At 37.9% G+C, this 21,659-nt stretch overlaps 1 protein-coding gene across 13 annotated transcripts in view; it reads left to right on the top strand.

Moving 5' to 3' along the window:
* Positions 1-21,659, top strand: part of ADAM22 (ADAM metallopeptidase domain 22) — a 278,417-nt gene that overhangs the window by 203,388 nt on the left and 53,370 nt on the right. For all 13 annotated transcript variants that reach the window (XM_030885248.2, XM_030885251.2, XM_045289018.1 and 10 more), the window contains exons 8-17: positions 2,779-2,849; positions 4,967-5,041; positions 7,925-7,996; positions 8,972-9,138; positions 10,788-10,872; positions 11,937-12,027; positions 12,635-12,686; positions 18,099-18,198; positions 20,630-20,701; positions 20,924-21,016. In XM_030885248.2, coding sequence (XP_030741108.1) covers positions 2,779-2,849; positions 4,967-5,041; positions 7,925-7,996; positions 8,972-9,138; positions 10,788-10,872; positions 11,937-12,027; positions 12,635-12,686; positions 18,099-18,198; positions 20,630-20,701; positions 20,924-21,016 — 878 coding nt within the window. The remainder of the gene's footprint in view (positions 1-2,778; positions 2,850-4,966; positions 5,042-7,924; positions 7,997-8,971; positions 9,139-10,787; positions 10,873-11,936; positions 12,028-12,634; positions 12,687-18,098; positions 18,199-20,629; positions 20,702-20,923; positions 21,017-21,659) is intronic.

Raw genomic sequence — 21,659 nt, forward strand, 5'->3', positions numbered from 1 at the left:
ACACCGAAAACCGCTGCCCTTGCCATAATGGGAATTGTCCAACATGATCCACCTGCCACAGGTTGATCTCCCTGGGGACTGTTCTTATAATGGGAGTGCGTGGTGTTGGTCTCTGTTGCTGGCAGATGTGACACCAGCAGTCGCAGTATTCAAGTGAGCCCGGGTAAGTGAAAGTCCGTATTGTTGAGCCCATGACCTCCACCCCTGCCAGCATGGCCACTTTGTTCCTGAGCCTCTCGGGCAATGACGGGAGTGGCTGGAGAGAGGGGAGGACTGAGGACTGGTTTCTGTGGAGCATGTCGTCTAACCCACTGATTGTTACCACTGCAGAGGTAACTTTTTGGTGAGAACTATCATGAGAGACATTAAATATCTTCATTTTTTGACCCATCCATAGAAGTCCATAATACTTCTTCCTCATAAACCTTTCCCCAACACCTCCTTGCAACCAGTTTTCCAGTCATGTTCTTTCCAAGTCCCTGACATTCCAGCCAAACCATCAGTCACAACCCACGGGTCAGTATATAGTCACACACTGGGTCATTTCTCCCTCCAAGAAAATGGAACAACAAATGAACTGGTCAAGAGTCTGCCCATTAGGAGGTGAGAGAAGGGGCTGTAGTGCTGCTGCTATCCAGTTTCAAAGGGGTAAGGAGGTGGGGGGGGGCGGGGCGGCTTATGCCAAACCATCTAAAACCATTTGGTACCAAAGGTGGTTCTAGAGGAACAAAATTGTAAGGATGATTTTTCTAAATGGATCCCAAGCCTGATTAGTTTTAAAGGCATGATGACTCTGCCTCCATTAGTTAAGAGAGTGCTACTAATCTATGTTATGTGTTGGCAATATTAATGTGCAAAATATCACCATCAATGGAATGATGGTGAATGATCAATGAAAGGACGGGCCCTAGTAGATTGTGTGATACTTCTGCAATTTTGTCAGGATGAGACTATGGAGAAGCTGGTTGGTCAGTCCCATTTTTAACAGATAAGTAGTTAAAGAAAGGGACTATTTTAGGGCTTCAGAGTCAGAGGTTAAGCACTGCATAAAAGACCTCAAAGTTTATACTTGTGCCTGAAAGAAAGCCTTATTTATTAATAACAATTGATGTTGCTGAAATCCAAACCAAGAGTTTTATTTTAAGAGTGCCTGACATACAACGCTAACTGAATTCCCAACCTTTAATGGTGTTTGATGTTAAAGTGAGAGCATTGATTGGGAAGAAATGGGACCTTGAAACTTGAGATGGGGACATATGGTCAGATAATCAGAAAAATGGGAATTTATATCCTCTAAATTCCAGCCAACAGCATCGTCCCTCTTATTCGCAGAGATTGCTCCATCTTTGTCTGCTAATACATTATCATTACAGCCATTATGCCTCCCGCTCACTTTTGATGAGATTAACCCAAAGGTGCCTCCTAATATACCACTTGGGACATTGTCTAGAACATCGCCTCTAGCAAATAGATGCCTTATCAGACACTGTTGAATGTTTCCAGGAAGCACCCATTTCCTGGCACTAAATGTCTTAAGCTGGGTTCTTTGTAGAAGTAAAACCAGTGAAGTTTATATATGTATATCTATAGAGAGGTGTTTACATCTATAAAATGAATCACACAATTACAGAGACAGGTAAATTCCAAGTAGATGGCTCACATAGAGGCATCTCTGACTTGTGGAGCTATAAAGGCTGATGATGGGCAGGAAGACAACAGGTTTCTGGCTTTAGATAGAAATGAACTTAAAGTTGGCAGGTTGTGGCTGCAGAGGTGAATGAATCCAAGATCAGCAGGTGAGTTGGCAGGTTGCTGATGACTCCCAGGATTGGCAGGCAGTATTTTAGGCTGTTGGCTCAAGTTCAAATTAGAGGTTGATGAGCCAGTTTCACAGACCCAGCACTAAGCAAGCGTTTCCAGTGTGTTTATGTTGGAAACGGGTCACACGTTCAAGGACAGCTCATCATGGAGGACTACTAGGTCTTAACAGCCAAACACACAGAGAATTTTGGCCTAGCCAAGTCGACCCATAACTTTAACTATCACAATGATAAAGATCACTGTTGGTATTATATGCCATTACTCACATTAGAAGCCTCACATTGAGTCCATTTTGGTCAGTCAGCCAGGTATCAAAATTTTAGGAAGTCTACACTATACAGAGTGATGCATTGTAGAGAAATCTCTCTTATAGATCTTCTCATCTAATATTCAGAGATGAACCTGTATACATGAACAACTAGCTTTGGTCTTCAAGTTAGAAGGAGTTTTCTGTACTAATAACAAACAGAGCCTCAGGAAATTTGCTTGTTGTTGAAAAGAATGTAAATGAACTGGGGGAGCAGTAAACCAACATCTCAGGGCCTTATGAAAATTCTGTTATCTGATAAGCATGTGCTTATTTATTTTACTTGTTTATCATTTCTCTTCCTTATTTATTTTGCTGCTTCTATAAGATCAGTAGTGGAATTACAGGTCAAGTTGGCTATTTTAGAGAGTTCTGATAGAGATCATGATAAAAGAGAGATAACGGAAACATTTTGAGATATAAAGGGGAAATGATGTTTGATGCTTTTGTGAACTTTATTTATTAATAACATATGTAATATTAATTTGAACCCAACTACTTAGATTATTGTTCTGTTATCATTAAGTACAACTTGGTATAACATAATAGTCATCAAAAGGGAGAAGGCTAGTAAAAAGTTGATGGTCTTATATTAAAGAAGGCTGGAAAATACACTAAATCAAATTATATTTCTTTTTATTTTCTCTTAGAATTCCAACAAGTAAATATCACTTCACCAAAATTTATTTTGAAGCCAAGGTCAAAAAGGATTAAAAGGCAGGTATGTGCCCACAGGTATAATTTGTGATGTTTTAAAAGACTTGGCAAATGCCAGTCATTGAAATCTACATTAAGGCTCTATGAGAGGGTGAATATTGATTCAGGCATTTGTCAGGGAGTGGAAAGCAATAGGGACCTGTCTGTGGAAGCAGTGGATGAGGCCATGCTATCTCAGAGACTGATAGTGGTGACGATAAGCTTCTTTGCCAGTAGGTGACTATAGAGCCATGGCTCAGCATATCTCAGGGGTTTTCTATCGTGGGTCTCTTTCCTTGCCAGCTTATATTACATCGTAGAGTCTACTTGCATGGTATGCATTTATTCTGATAAAGATACCATCCTTAATTATAAATGAGTCCATGAGGTTTTTGAGTCATCAGATGTGCCTGTCTCAACAGAACTATTTTAGAATCTAGGATATCAGACTAGGACCCAAGCTTTATGAAGGTCCAAGTGTTTTAGGGTGCTTTAACCCATGAAATAGGTACTAATCCTCCACTTTCACAGGAAGAAAAATGATGGTTCTGAAATGTAAAAATGATTTGCCAGAATTATCGAGCTGGTAAATGGTTTAGACAGAAACAGTGCTGGTTTAAAAAATTCACTGTCAGATTTCAATTTGACATCCTCCTTAATTTCACGAATTTAAACTGTGAGGGCAGGATGACTCTTTTAACATATGCCTTTAGTTCTTCATAAACATGGGTAACATTACGTCATTTCCTAAGTAAAGCATTTGATTTCCCTGTCTGAGAAAGGCGTGGTTCTCTGGAGATAAGATGCCATGAATTTGCCTGCTAATACGACAATGCTCTGACGTTTTAAAAATGTTGAGGTGTTGGAAGTTTCTCTGTATTAATGAGTACACCTCAAGCCGCTTCTGCAAGGAGCAAAGCAGGTCATATCAATCTCAATCAAAACTCTAAACTGACTGCCACCAAGTCCATTCTCGGAGTGACCCTGTAGGATGGGGGACTGCCGTTTTGGGATTACAAGATGAACTTTTCATGGGAGTAGAAAGCTTCATCTCTCCCTCGAAGCAGCTCATGGATTTGAGTTGCGGACCTTTCGTTCAGTCAACCAGTGCATAGCCACTGTACCATCGGAGCTCCTTCTCAGTAATCTAAAGACAGACGCCATTTAAACAGAAAGAAGACTTGTGTCCCTGGGTACCGTTTAGTGTCAGCACTAATTTCTTCTCATTCTCTGTCAACTAAATACATATTTTTAAGTTTGAAAATGAAATTAGTAATGAGGCACATCCAAGTGGCAGCAATTTTTAATTTGTCTGAATCCAGTATATTCAACATAAATATTTAAATATTGATTTAAGTTTGACTGTATACCCTTATCATAAAAATGGCCCAAAGGTAAGGGGAAAAAAGATTTGCTGCATGTGTGTTGAAGCACAGCATGAAAGAAAAGGTTCAGTTATATATCTCATTGAAGACTGAGTTAGGAACTAACCATAGAGCGCAAAGATGGCTGCCACAGTGGTTATTGACTAATAGCCATGATTTTGAAGGTGGGGAAAATTTGTTATTGAGCAGACAAATGTAACTGTGGCAAAGGCAGCCTAGAAGCTTTTAAAGCTAATAAAGCTCCTGTTTCTGTTGGGAAATTCCCGGGATCGTGCCTCCCAAGTGGGAGATGACAGATTCAATGTGCCAATCAATCTGCTCCGTACAGCCTCTCAGATCCACAGGAGCTTAAATTAAACCAATAAGGATGCTTTTCATGTGTTAATTATCTTCCAGGTAGAGTTAAATGAAAAGTGAAATAAATGGAAGTCGAAAATAAAATATATATATTCATATTTGATTTATTTCACATAAATATAAAACCAATAACAGTGATATACTCAATTGTGGGCAAAGAGTAGAAATGAGGTAGGTTGGGGCTGGAGGAGAGAAGAAGACTTGGATCCTGACCTTTCTTAAAATTTCTAAAGTTTTTGAAGTAAGTGTATGTCCTAAAAAGCTAAATAAATTGATGAAATGTGAAAATGCATTCACTGAAAGGAGAGTAAAAGGAGGAAAGTGTTCATTTGTTCACGTTACCTTTCTCAGTCAAGTGTAGCAGGCTTGTTTAGGTGCCGCTTCTCCTTTTACATTGCAGCTTCGCCGACGTCCTCGCAACGTAGAGGAGGAAACCAAATATATTGAACTAATGATTGTCAATGATCATCTCATGGTAGGATTTAATTGTTTTTACAGTTTTGTTTCTGTTGTGCCTTGCTGTAAAGATTTGTAGGATACAAACTTACCTGTTCAGAAATATGCTAAGAAGAAACCAGGGACCTGCCAAGTTGTATCCTGGCAAGGTATTTGTGTAACCACACAGTCTTGTGCTTTAGCAACAACCTGAAAATCGGAAATACTTTGGGGTTAAAATAACTAGGGATGGTCTGCTCTCAGCCTGACATCAGAATAAACACACTGTGCATTCTCTTTCAAAAAAACCCCACAAAACTAGGGATAATTTGTGAAGTTAAAAAACCTTTGGGCTTTGTGGGATTAATATAGATACTAATATTTGAATCTTACTAAACTGATAGGTTTAAAATACAGAAATGTTTACTTATATTAAAAGGGAAGTGGAGCAGTAATAATGTCTTAGTTTACCGTGTACAGCTTCATCCCGAGAAAAGCAGACATTTTTTGTTTCTGTCTTGCCTCGCTGAAAACCGTATGCACTTCTCATAGAGCCAAGCTCTAAAGATTCTTAGGATAAAAACTTGCCAAACTCCTTTCTTCTTACTGAGTTAATTATTTTCACCTAGAGTCTCTGTATTCAATTCATGGACGTGTTGCAGTCAGTGTGCTTATATTCACAGCACAGCAATTAGAATTCTCTCTCGTAACTAGAAATTTAAGTAAGTCTGTTATGCGGTGCACCTCAATACATTTTATTTTATTTCAGACGTAAGGTGCATTTTTATTTACTTTGATTCACTTGAAGGAAAAAATGTCATTTATTTATGTATGGTTAAAATGAATAATATCAATATCCTTAAGGATTATTACGCCTAATAGTATCATGAGTAATAATAATCATGCAATCATTGTTTCTGTGTTGTTTCCTATAAAAATTATTTGATAAGGGAACAACAAGCTATCTAAAATTGATGGCGAGGAGGGCATATAATGCTTGGTGGGGTTTAATCAAGTGCAATGTATCTGAGAGGAATTACTGAGAGCCGAGTGGAGGGTGAGCATGATAGTGGGATAGGGGGAAGGTGAAAGGAAATAGAGGAAAGAAATAGGAGGCAAAAGCTATTTATAGAGGTATAGCTATAGGCATGTATATATGTAAATATACTAATTTATAATGAAAGGCATAGAGACCAACATACATATATTTATATGTTAAGTATTAAGATAGCAGATGGATTTTGGGCCTCTACTCAAGGCCGCCCTTAACATAAGAACACTTTGTTCTGATAACCTGGCACTCTCTGATACTCACCTTTCAAACACAATCGCTGAAGACAAAATGGTTGCATAAGCAAATGTAGTGAAGAGAGCAGATAGTGCCCGCTATCAAAAGATATAGCATCTAGAGTTTTATAGGCTTGAGGTTAAAAAAGCAGCCATCTAGCAGAGAAGCAAATAAGCCCACATGGAAGAAGCACACCAGCCTGTGTGATCATGAAGTATCAAAAGATCCAAAATTAACAAGTATATTGATGCAAACGAGAGGTTGGAATGGAGACCCAAAGCCCATCTGTAGACAATTGGATATGCCCCACAGAAGGGTTTTCAAGAAGGGATGATTCAACCAAGGTATAATATAGCACTGACAAATCCCTTTTTTTTTCTAGTTCCTGAATGCTTCCTCTTCCCGTCCCTGCCCCCCTTCCCCTCCCCCACTACCATGACCCAGTTCTAACTTACATGTCTGGCTAGACTGGAGAACACACTTTGGTACGGATAAGAGCTCTCGACACATGGAATTCAAGAAAGATAAACCCCTTAGGAACAGTAGTGGGAGTAGCGATATCGTGAGGGAAGGAGGATGGTTAGGGATGGGGAAGGAGAAAAAAGGGAACCCATCACAAGGTTGGATATATAGCCCCCCCATGAAGGGGGCAAATCACAGAAATGTGGGTTAAGGGAGACAATGGACAGTGTAAGATACGAAATAATAATGACAATATATAATTGACCAAAGATTCATGAGGGTGGGGAAGGGGAGGGGAAAAAAACCAGAGCTGATACCAAGGGCTCAAGTAGAAAATGTTTGGGAAATGATGATGTCAACATATATACAAATATGCTTGATACAATTGATAATATGGAATGTTAAAAGAACTGTAAGAGCCCCTAATAAAAAATAATTTAAAAAAATACAAAAAACCCCAAAACAAATACAAGTAAAAATTCTTTGTTTTCAGGGCCAGATAAAGTTTCATCTTTCTGCCTACTTGAATCTAAGGAAGGCTACCATTCTCTGGGTTTTTCATCCAAGAAGAATAAGGGAACATCTATTTTGGACCATGGGTTAGATCATGCACATGAAGCAGTTCGATTTTAACACACTAGGGAGGGGTGGGGCGTAGGGCGAACGAGGATGCACACAGGCTGTTGTAAGTGAAACTGAAACCCGATGGTACATGACAGTTTCAGAATTTTGAAATACCTTTGAGGCTAAACAAAAGATAAGTGTGAGCCACCTTTTGTGACCCTCATCACAGGACTTTTTATTGATAATAAGTCTTATAAAACTTATAAATGTTTATAATTTTAGCAATGCTCATAATCCTTTTTTCCCATCGATAACTCTTATGTATTGGTTGCCTGTGTGATCGTTGTTTTGTGTCACTAGAAAATCCAGCCTCACACACCTTGCAGTTTTATCATTTGAAGTAATATTCTTGATAGAAATAAGTCTGTGAAATGCTTGCAGTTTGGAATGGCTTCCATTTCAGCTCACAGTTGAGGCAATTGAGACCTCAAATTTTAGCAGTTTTAAAGAAAGCCTTAGGGATGTTTCAACGTAACCATATTTTCTTTGCTGTGAAGTTTATTACCTGATGTCTTTGGAAGCACTTCACTTGTTTTCCTTTACTTTCAGTTTAAAAAGCATCGGTTGTCAGTTGTACATACAAATACCTATGCGAAATCTGTGGTGAACATGGCCGATTTAGTAAGTATCAATCTGATTCATTATCCCCGTAAGAAAAAGTGTTAGACCTTGGTATCACCAAGGAGATAGATCTTACACTTTCACTGCTCTGAATTCCACGTTAGCCAAGATGCTCTTTTAAGTGCCTAGTCACCTTGCAGTGGACTTGATTGACTTCGATCTCTGACTGGCAAGGTGATGAAAGGAAATGGTCAAAGTTACCCACAGAGAGATGCCTGGAATACCTTCCTGTGTTTATCACATGGGAGAAGACAGCTGTTGAACCATAGCCTCTAGCTAAAATGGTCTTGTAGACTTCTGACAATAGAGAAGAGGTACCACAGTTGTGCCCTTTTCAAAAGAGGGCCCAACGTGTGGCATGATATAAGTAATCCCATTGTTCCCAGCTCCTTGACAACACACTGCCAGTGAATATTAATCAGGGCAGTCAGTATGCAATTAATGATTTCCTTAGAAGTGTTTAGGTAATTATTCCCTTGGAGACGCCTCATGGTTCCAGTCTTTGCTAGGAGAACTCAAGAATGCATGCGTTCTTTGTTTAGGGTGCCGGAAAGTGGGCTCAGAGGCATCCTGGAGTAAGAGTGCCAGATTTGCCAATACAAGATCTTTTGTTCCTATTTAGTGTCTATTTGTGGAGTTCCTTGGTGAATAATTTAACTCTTTATTGCTCGAGAGAAGTGCATGGAAGTTAGAGAAAGAATGTTCCCCCTTGAGAATAATTGAATTTCTAGAATGATGATGGCAACAAATGTACGAATAGGCTTGACACAATGGATGACTGTATGGATTGTGATAAAAAGAGTTTTACCAGCCCCCAATAAAATGATTTATATATGAAAAAAGAATAATTGAATTTCTTACCTTTAATTAGAACCCAATTTCCATAAAAGAAAGGAACTTTTTTATTCCTGTTCACAAATAACTTGATTTTTTACCTCGTATACAACTGGTATGTTCATTTTGTTAATATACTAGATCTATAAAGACCAACTTAAGACAAGGATAGTATTGGTTGCCATGGAAACCTGGGCAAGTGACAACAAGTTCGTCATATCTGAAAATCCATTGATCACCCTACGTGAGTTTATGAAATACAGGAGGGATTTTATCAAAGAGAAAAGTGATGCAGTTCACCTTTTTTCGTACGTAACTCTTTGTAATGATTTGTTATTTCTTTGGTTGCATGCTGAATGTTCTATTTCCTGTGAATGACATGTAGCTTTTCCCTGCTACAATTAGGATTTGACATGGCAAATATGTTTGGAAGACATTTATAACGATAGATTGTTTTAAAGAGGTTTAATTTTAAGGTGTGCTATTGCATGAAAATTTCATTTAAATTTTAAGAGATTTCATCGAGCATTTACAAAGTGAAAATACTGCTAATTTTCCAAATAACACATTAATTTTATTCCTTAAAGTTACTGTCTTTGAAATATTAACTGACCCTTTATTTTGGTTCTAAATATTAGAACCAACTTAGTATTACTGGGATTTATTTATTTATTTATGTTTCTCTCTCATTTTTGTATTCTTTTTTGGGTAATTCATACATATTTGATGGCATAGAAAGCTTTTTATAGTAGATGTTAAAAGTTTTTGTCCAAAGTCAGAAATGTTGAAAATGCTTATAAATGGAAGCAAACGACAGTATTTATTAACTTTGTATTTTTCTATAATTCCAAATTTATAGAAAACTGGCAAGAATGCTACAAGGATATAATATATGCTGTACCCACACTCATCAATTGGCTGTACTTTGTCCTGTTTGTTCCTGCATTCTTTCACCTTTGTTCCATCCCACCCTTTTCACCCACGCACCCTCCGTCCGTCCATCCAGCCATCCATCTATCCATACATCCAACTGTCTAACTACTTTTTTGCCATCTGGCTGTTAATTGGAGACATACTTGTATGTCCTAAGATTAAGAACACCCTATGTAACCACCGTACCTCACCTCACTGCCATCGATTTGATGCTGACTCATACTGTACCTATAGGACAGGGTAGAACTGCCCCTGTGAGTTTCTGAGACGGTAACTCATTACAGGAGTAGAAAGCTCTGGTTTTTCTCCCAAGGAGCTGCTGGTAGTTTTGAACTACTGACCTTGTAGTTAGTAGCCCAATGAGTAAGCACATCAGCAGTGTTCCATACATAACCACAGTACAATTATGAAAACTAGAAAATTAAACGTTGATACCATATTTTTTTCTAATCCATATTCAAATTGTATCAGTTGTCTAGATATTCTTATAGCTACTCCCCCACTCCTCCATCCAGGATCCAATCCAGAGCCTACATTACAGTTAATTGTCATCTCTCTTTAGTCTCCTTTCATCTGAAAGGTTACCTCGGCCTGCCTTTTCTACACTGCATTTAACGTTCGTGAAGAACAAAGGGCAGTTACTTTGTAGGATGTTGCTCTTTGTGCTAACGTCGGGTGATGTTTTCTCACTGTGAGATTCAAGCTATACGTACTTGGCAGAAATGGCACAGATGTGCTGTTGCATCCTTTTGAGAGTGTGTCATATCAGTGTTTCCATTTTAGTAGGTCTGCTTCTATTTAAGACACTTAGTGCTCATGTGGCGGAATATCTCACAACTCTTTCTCTTTATGTATGTGTGTAAAAGCGTTAACATTCCTCCTTTAAGTCGGGAGCATACAGAGTAGACATTTGATGTGTAAGATGCAAATAAATGTAGTAAATAAGCAAATAAACTAATCATGCGAGGTGCTATGGTGTTTGTACTGTGAGCAGTAAGCATTTTTTCATTTCCTTTTCTAAAAGGGGGAGTCAATTTGAGAGTAGCCGGAGCGGGGCAGCTTATATTGGTGGGATATGCTCATTGCTGAAAGGAGGAGGCGTGAATGAAGTAGGTGTGAACATCTATACAGTCCACAGTGGTATGATGGCTAGAAATGCTTTCCTAATACTTAAGAAATACGTTCTCGGTGTTCTACATAGTCCAGATGTTAGATGGTTTTTAATAACAATCAATATGATTACCCTAAATGATTAGAGGACAAAACAGGGAAATAATGGAAGATAAAGTCTGATAAGTCTGCTCATGCTCTATTTAAAATAATTTCCACGAAAGACGTATAGCGTCGTTATTTTTACATTCATTGGAAATAAGGCCTTATCACGTTTACTGATTCTTCAGAGAATTGAATACCGTACATACTCATATATAAGCTGAAGTTTTCAACACATTTTAATGAAGTTTTTGTGGTAAAATTAGGTGGCTCGGCTGATATTTGGGCCACCTTATACTCGAGTATATACGGTAATTCCCTGAAGTATAACAAACCGATAGGAACTTTTCTTTCTTTCTCAGTACTTACTAGATTTGGAAAGAAAACATATACTAGCTTTAGGGTTTCCTTCTAGACCTAGAATACACTCACTAAAGACAGCAAGCCTTCCAAAGTGGATCGAAAGTAAAATAATGGAATCTTTGGGAGAGTCTGTATTGAAAAAAAACCCCAGTTCTTCTCAAGTTTCTATTGGCCATATATCATCACTGAATTTTGCTGCTACCTCATCCTATTAGCTTTTTGGAGAAATTTCAAGAGTATAAGGAAACACACAGATGAACAAGTTCCAGATAATTCACATATTCATTTTTAGTTAGTTTTATCAGAAGGACTCTAACTCAATTATACAGAAGTATTACGTTTTTCTGGAATGTCACAGTTAAAATTTGCATTCATAAATAGTTTCCAAACCCCAAAGTAGATGCCTTCTAGTCTTCCCACTATGAGCTAACAAACCCAGGTGCATTTATTACTGTGTGCTTAGCTTCTTCTAAAGAAAATGCTTAGAAATAAATACTTTAAATTATATTGTGACATTTTCTTTGGACCAATGGGGTTTGGTGGGGGGCGGGCGGAAAACCCACCTTTCTCTTACATGTATTTTATTTTTGTTTTTCAGTTTGGTAAAACTGACTTAATGGCAGTTACACTTGCCCAGTCCTTGGCCCATAATATTGGTATTATCTCAGACAAAACAAAGTTAGCCAGTGGTAAGTTTTAATCCATGCATCTATAGCTTAGTTGTATGTAAACTAGACTATAAAATATTTTTTAAGGATGTGATTCTTTTGTTCAGTTGCTTGATTAAAAGACTTTGGTTGGTAGTAAAAGATGTGCAGAGAGGGCAGACTCAGGATTCAAACCCAGGCTCTTTCTGATTTGAATCTGCTTCGGCACTATATTATACTGCTTTCTTGAAGTAGCCCTAGTGTAGAGACTTAAAAATGAACCAGAAATTGCAACAACTTTTATAACAGGCCATGAAATTGATATCAGTTCCTGTGTAGTTCAATATTACATTGCTATCTAATTACATTGTATTTAAACTATGCTAAGTGAATACTTTTAAAATATGGCCACTCTTTAAAATAACAGGAGATAGTATTTGAGGAACATACACAATCTTGATAAGGTCAAAGTATATTTTGGTTGTTTTGTATTACATAAAAATATTTAATTGTAGGGAAAATTAGGAAGCAGATATCACAGTTAATAAGGTCATTAAAGAGCAAAGTGTAGATTTTTGTTAACCTGGCAAATACTTCAATGCATCTGTTAACACTATGGTAAAAGGTCCTGCGTTTCCTTTTCTTTTAGGAGAGTGTAAATGTGAGGACACGTGGTCTGGATGTATAATGGGAGATACTGGGTAAGTCATTTCTACTTGAAAATAATTCACTGTTCTTTTCCCTGCTATGCTGTTGTCTCCCTCTGAATATGACACTAAGATAGAATATGGAAGGAAGATGGGACTTTCTACGCCCGTAACCAGTTACTGTCTCAAAAACTCACAGGGACAGTTCTATCCTGTCCTTTAGGGTCACACAGGAAGAGCAGAGACAATTGGAGAGGGTGTTTGGGAAAATGTGCAACTATAATGAGAGCTCAAAAGAAGCTGAACCTGGCCAGAAGCGTCATGGTATAGTGTCAGGTAGACGCCAGGCAGGAAACCTGTAGTCTTGCTGACTGGCCAGCTCCCAGGGCAGAGGGGGCTCCAGGATCAGGAACATAGGGAGGGCTAGCAGGAAGTGGAGTCTTGGAGGCAGCTGGACAAGTCTCACCATGTGCCAGCGCAGGAAGAAGGTGAAGTGGTCAAGCCATGGGAACCTCCCGCCACACAGCTGAATAGCTTTGCCTCTTTCAAGCCTCCCCCTCCTCAGAGGAGTTATCCCTCTCTGGGCTCAATCCAGTGAGGTACATTTTTGTACATTTTAGCTGCGTCATTATTTCTGTGATTATCTATTTAAAATAAAATTGAAAAACAAACAAAGCCTAGACAAATGAATGGTCTGAAACAATATTGAAAAGAACACTGTAACTACCTGGTCTGTGGGACACTTCTGCCCCATACTGTCAGGTTGCTACGAGTTGGAATTGACTTAATGGCAGTCGGATTTTGAGACCTGGTCTTTGGAACCTAATCATCTTTAGTAATAAGAAAACGTATGAAGGCCTCTGTAGTTGTAACTTTTCGACAACTACTAAAATTTATTCTAGCGATTATTGCCATTTTAAGCCTGTTATATCTGACTATTCTAATCACCTTTTAGCAAAATTTTATAGACACTCTCCATAGCATTAACCATTATATCAAATCAAATCAAATGGTTACTCACAGAATTATAATATGATGGTTTGCACTACAGCGCCCTCCTTACATTAAATGGATGCATGCAAGACAAAAATCCCTTTATGAATGGTATAAGATATAAAAGTAATAATAATTTATAATTTGTCAAGGGTTCGTGGTGGTGGTATGGGAAGGTGGGAGGGAAAAGGATGAGCTGATACCAAGGGCTCAAGTAGAAAGAAAATGTTTTGAAAAGGTGCTGGCAACATATGTACAAATGTGCTTGATACAATGGATGTGTGGATTGTTAAAAGAGCTGTTAGAGCCTCCAGTAAGATGATTTTAAAAATCCCTATACAAAAATGATTTAAGAAAAAAGAAAAATCCCTTTATATAAAATATTAATAGAGTACTATAAGTTGATCATTGCTTAAATATCACCTAGTAGCCCCTAATTATGGGAATTTCATTCCCCGGGGTACATTTCCTCCCATTTCTACTTTCTGAGGTGCCTTTGTATTGCTAAACCTTCGGAAGAAACTGTTGAAATGAATATCATTAGTCCTATTGAAAAATAGAAAAATAAAAAATTGAAGAATGCGTTGAGTAAAATAGATCTGTTATCTTGTGCAGATGAAGCTGTTGTCAGAGGCTGGGAGAGACATGGTATTTGCCTTCAGGAATTTGAGGGATTGTGTTGTAGTAGAGGAAAAAGTCCCACTTGATAGAGTTAAAGCACAGAACTGAGTGCAGAAATTATGGACAGACATCAGATTAAGAGGAAAGCAATTCACTATTGTCAACCATTCAGATATAATTATATTTCCCTGCAAGGGAGTTGAGTTTCCTGTGACTGGGAGAACAGAGTGAGTTTCCATTTTGTATAGTGGGCAGGAGCCTGAACGATGGTTGGACTTCTAAGGGTCCAGTGTTAAGAGGTTAATATTTGATTTATTTTTTACTTTGGCAGTACAAAGCCTTCTCAGGCCTAAATGCCATTTAAAAATTCCACAATTTGTCAAAGACATATGGATGGATCAGAGTGGAAGGTGTTAAAAACACTGGCCAGGCTTTGAACTTGATGGCATCATGTGTACAAATGTGCTTGACACGATGGATGGATGGATGGATGGATGGAGGTTGTGATAAGAGCTGTAAGAGCCCCCAATAAAATGATTTAAAAAAACCAAAACATTGGCCAGAGTGCAGGCATTGTAAAGGAAAAAGGAAATAATCCATATAAGAAACTTTTCACACACACACATCAAATTTATGGCTTGTTTAGGCAAGGGAAGAACTAAAGTAGTTCAAACAATTTAAACTCCAAATTCTTTATACTAGAGCAGCTTTATGTAGAGAGTTTGGAATGAAAAGGATGAATAATCGTTTTAAAGAGTCCTGGTGGCGCAGTGGTCACCTGTTGGGCTGCTAACCCCACAAGGTGAGCAGGCTGAATCCACCAGCCACTCCACAGGAGAAAGACGGGCTTTGTTGGTGCAGAGTTACAGTCTAGGGAACTTTGAGGGGTAGTTCTATCCGGGCTTACAGGGTTGCTATGAATCAGCATCAACTCAATGGAAGTGAGTTGGTTTTGTTTTTAGTTTAATTATTCTAAATACCATTCATGTTTCACAAAGCATTAATCATTGTTTTAACAAGAATTAGGGATATAAATGAACTTAGTTCTTACAGGCTGAAGGATCGACTAAATAAATCAGCCATTTTTATTGTAACTGTTTCTTTTCTCTTTAAAAAAAACCAAAAACAATGTAAGACAATTTTGAAAAATATAGGAAATGAAATTTTTACTGCCTCTTTTCTTACCGCCCAATGAAAACCATTTCACTCAAACTCACTGACATAAAATCAATTCTGTAGAATCACTCCTATGGAGTGATTGATGGTTTTGAACTGCTAACCTTGAGATTAGAAACTCAACTCATAACCCACTATGCCACCAGGGCCTCAGTGATAACCATAGCTGGTGTTAAAATATGTTTACACCTGTATTTAAATATATTTTTCTCAATCCATTATTATTTTTGTTGTTATAAATCTTGGATTATTTGGGCTATGTATTGATTTATCCATTTGCGTGTGTGTGTGTGTGTGTGTGTGTGTGTGTGTGTTACGTTTTAGGCTATCTACTCTGCATGCTACTCATCAACCCCTCTATATTATTGCTACCCACTCCTGCCACCATCTCTTCTCTCTCTTACGGTTCTCTACCCTCTCTTTAACACAAGTCAACACCTGTCAACCCTCTACTCTTGTTTCATCTTCCTTCTCTTGGCCAATCCCCCTCCTTAGTAACTTCTAAAACCTGTTCACTTTTGCACACAAGTCTTTGACTTGGTTCTTATTCGTATAGTAGTGGTCTCATACAATATTTGTTCTTTTGTAATTGACTAACTTCACTCAGCCTAATGGTTTCCAGGTCCATCCATGTCATGAAGTACTTCATGACTTCATCATTGCTGTTTGACCATGCATAGTATTCCATCGTGTGCATGTACCAAAGATTATTCATTTATCTACTGGTGGGCATTTAGGCTGTTTCCAACGTCTTCCTAATGTGAAGAGCACTGTGATGAACATGGGACGGCATATGTCAGGTCTTACTCTGTATCTTACTTCTGTAGGGTATACACTCGGCTGAGGGATTGCTGGGCTATGGAATTTCTAGTTCTAGTTGGTTTTTGAGATGGCATCAGATCGCTTTCCACAATGCTTTACATATTTACAGACCCACCAGCAATGGATGAGGGTCCTAGTCTCTCCACATCCTCTCTAGCATTTATTATTTTCTGTTTTCTTTTTAATTGGGATGTCATTGATGGTGAAAGGTGGCTTTAGGTTTATGTATTTTTTACTTCACATTATATAATAACATTTTATGAGTGTTTAAATTTTCTTAACACCTTGGTGTTTTATTTTGTTAATATACAACTGTTAACAGCTCTCTTACTTTTGAACATTAATGTTATGTTTTGCTGTTATAAATTATGTTCATTTAAAATGTTTGTTCATATGTATTTGTTAACATAGCTAATTTTTCCTTTAAGAAAAGTCTCATAAAGTAGAATTATTAGACCTATGTATAGATAATCTCCCCTTTGAGAGTATCTATTTTAAAAAAAAATAATTTTACTGGGGGCTCTTACAGCTCTTACTACAACCCATACATCCATCTATTGTGTCAAGTACATTTGTACATATGTTGCCATCATCATTTTGAAAACATTTTCCTTCTACTTGAGCCTTTGGTATCAGCTCCTCATTTTTTTCCCTCCCTCCCTCATGAACCTTTGATAATTTATAAATTATTATTATTTTCATGTCTTACACCTACTGCTGTTTCCTTTTAGCCACTTTTCTGTGGCCTGTCCCCTTGGGGAGGGGGATATTATATGTCAATGATTGTGATTGGTTCCCCCTTTCTCACACCACCTTCCTCCTACCCTCCTTGTATTACTACTCATTATTGGTCCTGAGGGGCTTATCTGTCCTGGTTTCCCTGTGTTGGAAGCTCTTATCTGTACCAGTGTACATGCTCTGGTCTTGCCGGATTTGTAAGGTAGAGTTGGGGTCATGATAGTGGAGGGGGTGGGTGGGGCGAGGAAACATTAAGAACTAGAGGAAAGTTGTGTGTTTCGTTGGTGCTATACTGCACCCTGACTGGCTCCTCTCTTCCTTGTGAGTTTCTTAATGCAAGTTTATTAGTCTGTTTTGTGGTAGGTATGTTTCTTGTAAAATTTGAAACAATTTCAAACTAGAAGCTAAGTTGCAATAAGAGTATAATGGACTTCTTGCCTCTGTGAATTACTTGAGAGTAAGGTGCTAACTTGGTGCCCATCATCCCCAAGCATCTCAGTGTGTATGTCTGACATTTAAGGACAATCTCTTACATAATCTCAACACAACTAGTAAAGTCATTCAATACTTAAGCCTCATTCAAGGTTTTGTTCACTATGTCAATATTGTTATTTTAGCAAAGGTTGAGATTCAGGTATCATATTTAGTTTTTATGTCTCGTTGGTCTACTAGACATTGGTCTACTAATGTCTGAAGCAGGTCCTGACTCTTTTTTAGACGTTTATGACCTTGTCACAGTGTAAGATTATAGATCAGCTGTTTGGAGAATGTGCTTCAGTTTGTGTTCCCATTCAGTTTTATTATTTATACAAGACTCCTTACGAAACACATTGATCCTAACTCTCCTTTGTTTAGGTGACAGGAATGTATGTATGTACTTCATTTGAATATGTATGCAAATAGTGAAGAAGCCATAAGCACCATGACTCACCAATTGAAGAATTTATCAATAGCCAGATTGAATAAAACCGTATGGATTTAATAGAAGTCTACCTAATATGGGTTTAGTCTTTAATTTTAAGAAAATGTGCAGTTTTAGTATGTACAATTTGAAGACAATCATACATACAAGGAAGATTAACATTATGCTTAACTATTGATTTTCTTTTCCCGTAGCTATTATCTTCCTAAAAAGTTCACCCAATGTAATATTGAAGAGTATCATGAGTTCTTGAATAGTGGAGGTGGTGCCTGCCTTTTCAACAAGCCCTCTAAGGTAATATGTGTGAACATTGTCATTTGTTATTAATCCCTCCGTAGTGGTTCTCAACCTTCCTAATGCCGCGACCCTTTAATACAGTTCCTCATGTTGTGGTGACCCCCCCAACCATAAAATTATTTTCATTGCTACTTCATGACTGTAATTTTGCTACTGTTATGAATCGGGTGAAAGAGTCGTTTGACCCCCAAAGGGGTCGAGACCCACAGGTTGAGACTTCTGCTCTACAGTATTATACAGAGCCTGGTGCCATAGTGGATTATGTGTTGGCCTGCTAGCCGAAAGGTAAGCATTTTGAAACCACCAGCCACACTGGGGGAACGAAGATGCTTTCTACTCGTCTCTGAAACCCACAGGGACAGTTCTACTCTGTCCTCTAGGCTCTCTATGAATCAGGATTGACTCGATGGTAGTAAGTATAATATTACATGGGAGAAAGGTGAGAGTGTCTGTTTCCTTAAATATTTACAGTTTAAGAAATTATATATTGGGTTGGTTTTGAGTTGGAATGAATTCAATGATAATTGGGGTAAATTGTATTTTAAGTCTAAAATTTCAACTATTGGGTCCTATAAGAAATAGCCCTTGAATGTTACCTATATGTCACATTTTAGATATGCCAAGTAGCTCAATTTCAAAGTCACTATTAATGTTGGGCATTTTGGACTGTATTGATTGATAAAAATGGAAAGTAAATAGAAATAAGAGCATTTGCTTCCTGGAAATTTTCCATTTGATTTGTACGTGGACCAATGATGAGTCAAGGTTCGCTTGAAAACATGTTGTCATTTTGCCTTCCTTTTCTATAGATTTTTTCCCTGTAGGTATCCGGTCACAGCGATTCCTGGTAGAATGGGGGCATGTCCTCCCTCACCTACCACACACAGCCTTGCAGAATGAACAATATCGCTTTTATGCATGATTTGAATTACAAGTACTTTTTTATGTGAAAACCAAGTCTTGTTAGAATAGCACAGAAGAAAGTCTTTCTGTTCTTAAACTTTGTCAGAGACTCTTCGCTGGTTACTGTTTAGAAGGCATATCTTTCTTCTATATTTGCACATAAAGTAGGATGCTTTTTTCTTGTTCTGTGAATTATTGCATGCTTGTGTATATATCAGAAATATATGGTATTGTCTTTGTCGTCACCCAGTTTCAGTCTCTGTTCACTCTGGCGAAATTTAGAAAATGTTATCCTATTACATTGAAAAGTAAAAAATAAAGCCACAGAAGTTGGTTTTAAATAGAATTACTGCTGCTGTAATTGTATAGTAATTCCAGTCTTTTTACCAAATTAAATGAAGATTCTGAGCCCAGCCTCAGAGAATAAGTGCATTTTCATATGGATCAGTTTCACTTTGGCTTTCAAAACTACCTCAATTATGATCATTCTTTTAACTGAAAATGGAACCTAAAGATGTGGAATTGCAATCAAGAGGGTTTTGTTGCTGTTGTTGTTTTCTTCATTCTGCTTTGCTGTTCCCCTTCAGTTAGTTACGAAAAGGCGTGTGTCTACAAAGAAGCATTGATTAACTTCTGAACGTATAGTATGTAGCTGGGACACGATAGCTATTTTCTGCTATACATTTTACTTACTACATCACAGGATGAATTGTAATCAAAAGGTAATAAAATGTATGGGTCGTTAAAGAGTAAGATCAAGACTCTTAAAAGGTCCTCTCACGTGAAGCCAACTAATGGCTTCATTATTTGGGCAAATGATGAGTGCTGTTAGCTGTGTTAGTGTGTTATGTTAGTAGGAGGAGCTGTATTTTATTTGAACCAAATCAACAGATTTATTATTTCTTGTGATACTTTCCTCTTTGTTTCTGAAATAACCCTCTAGTTTCACAAGACGAAATAGTTTTTTTTTTAATGGCTTTACAAAGATGATTGAACTTGAACCCACAACAATCCTGTGATGTAGGAGGGTAACTAATAATGCCATTATTCCTGCTTAGATATTAAACATTCAGAATCCAAGAAGGTGAGCTGCCCAAGATAAGCAATTGAACCAAGAATTGCTTCTAGATGTTCTGTCTCCAAATCTCTTGCTTCTAGTTCAAAATGAAATTTTTGGAATTTCTGGGCCTTGGTTTTAGTCAGAGGTTAGATTGGCCCTAATTGGTATGTATGCTATCTATGTATATATGATGCAATATGAAAGAGAAACAGAAGGAGACACTTCTGTTAGAAACCTACTTTTCCTAGTTTAGAAAAATAAAAAAAATATATTTTGGAATGGCTGGCAAGTATGTTTCCATACAAGGGGACTTCAGAGATGTTCATGGGAAAATTCCATGGTCTTCCAACCATATTTTCCGCAAACTTTTTGAAGTTCATATAGATAGGGTGCTTCAGGTCATTTATAAAGGCTTTGATATTGGCTTCTCAGTCTTTTACTCCCCTTTTGGTTTACTTCCCACAGCTTCTGGATCCCCCAGAGTGCGGCAATGGCTTCATTGAAACCGGAGAGGAGTGTGACTGTGGGACCCCCACGGTAGGTCTGGTTGCTTGGATGATGCTGTGTCCTTAGCTCAGGGTATTCCCAAGTCTGCATGGTGAGATACACAGAGGGACTGTTTGTTGTTTATGGACATGTTGAAGGATTTGCAGAATAAAGCCTAATTTTGTGAGGCCGTGAATTTATTTTAGAAGCCATGCTGGTACATTTGGAAATGATACCGTTTTCTGATACTTTAAAAATGCTTATGTTCCTTAGGAATGTGTCCTTGAAGGAGCAGAATGTTGTAAGAAATGCACCTTGACTCAAGACTCGCAGTGCAGTGATGGCCTTTGTTGTAAAAAGTGCAAGGTAAAAATCTATTGATTGATGACCAATTGGCAGGAAACTATAATTAATTAAATTGTTAAGGCTGTGTGATCGTAATCTAATCTCAAAAATCATATCTAACATAGATTAGTGGCTAGGCGAACCCCATGCATTATAGTTTATGACCCTTACAACAATCTTTTTAGAGATCTGATTACAATAATTCTTCCTACCTAAATGCAGGAGAACAAAGACTTCTAAGGCTTGTAGTCTGCCCATGATTATACACCAAAGAAAACAGGAAGACAGGCCTGAGCCTGGCTAATCCTAGAACTTGTCCCTCTGTGCTCTTCCGGGAGGTGTGTGCACGTTGAACAAAACCAGGAGTTGCCAATCGGTGTGAGTCGTGCCTTTCTCTGGAAAGGCATGTGTATTTCGGCAGGAGACCCTCCATTCTCCTTGCTCAGTTTGGCATATCTCTTACATGAACTCTTACCGGAGCAAAAAGAATACTTACCTTCAATAAAATTATTATCCAAGAAAAAAAAAAGCTTACCTGACTTAACATGTATTCTTATGCATGAAAGTTTTTTGTTTTTTTAAAAAACATTTTATTAGGGGCTCATACAACTGTTATCGCAATCCATACACACATCAATTGTGTAAAGCGCATTTGTACATCATT

Source organism: Echinops telfairi, unplaced genomic scaffold (assembly GCF_000313985.2).
Source record: "Echinops telfairi isolate 266 unplaced genomic scaffold, ASM31398v2 ScPeMD7_23;HRSCAF=83, whole genome shotgun sequence".
Taxonomy (NCBI): Eukaryota; Metazoa; Chordata; class Mammalia; order Afrosoricida; family Tenrecidae; genus Echinops; species Echinops telfairi.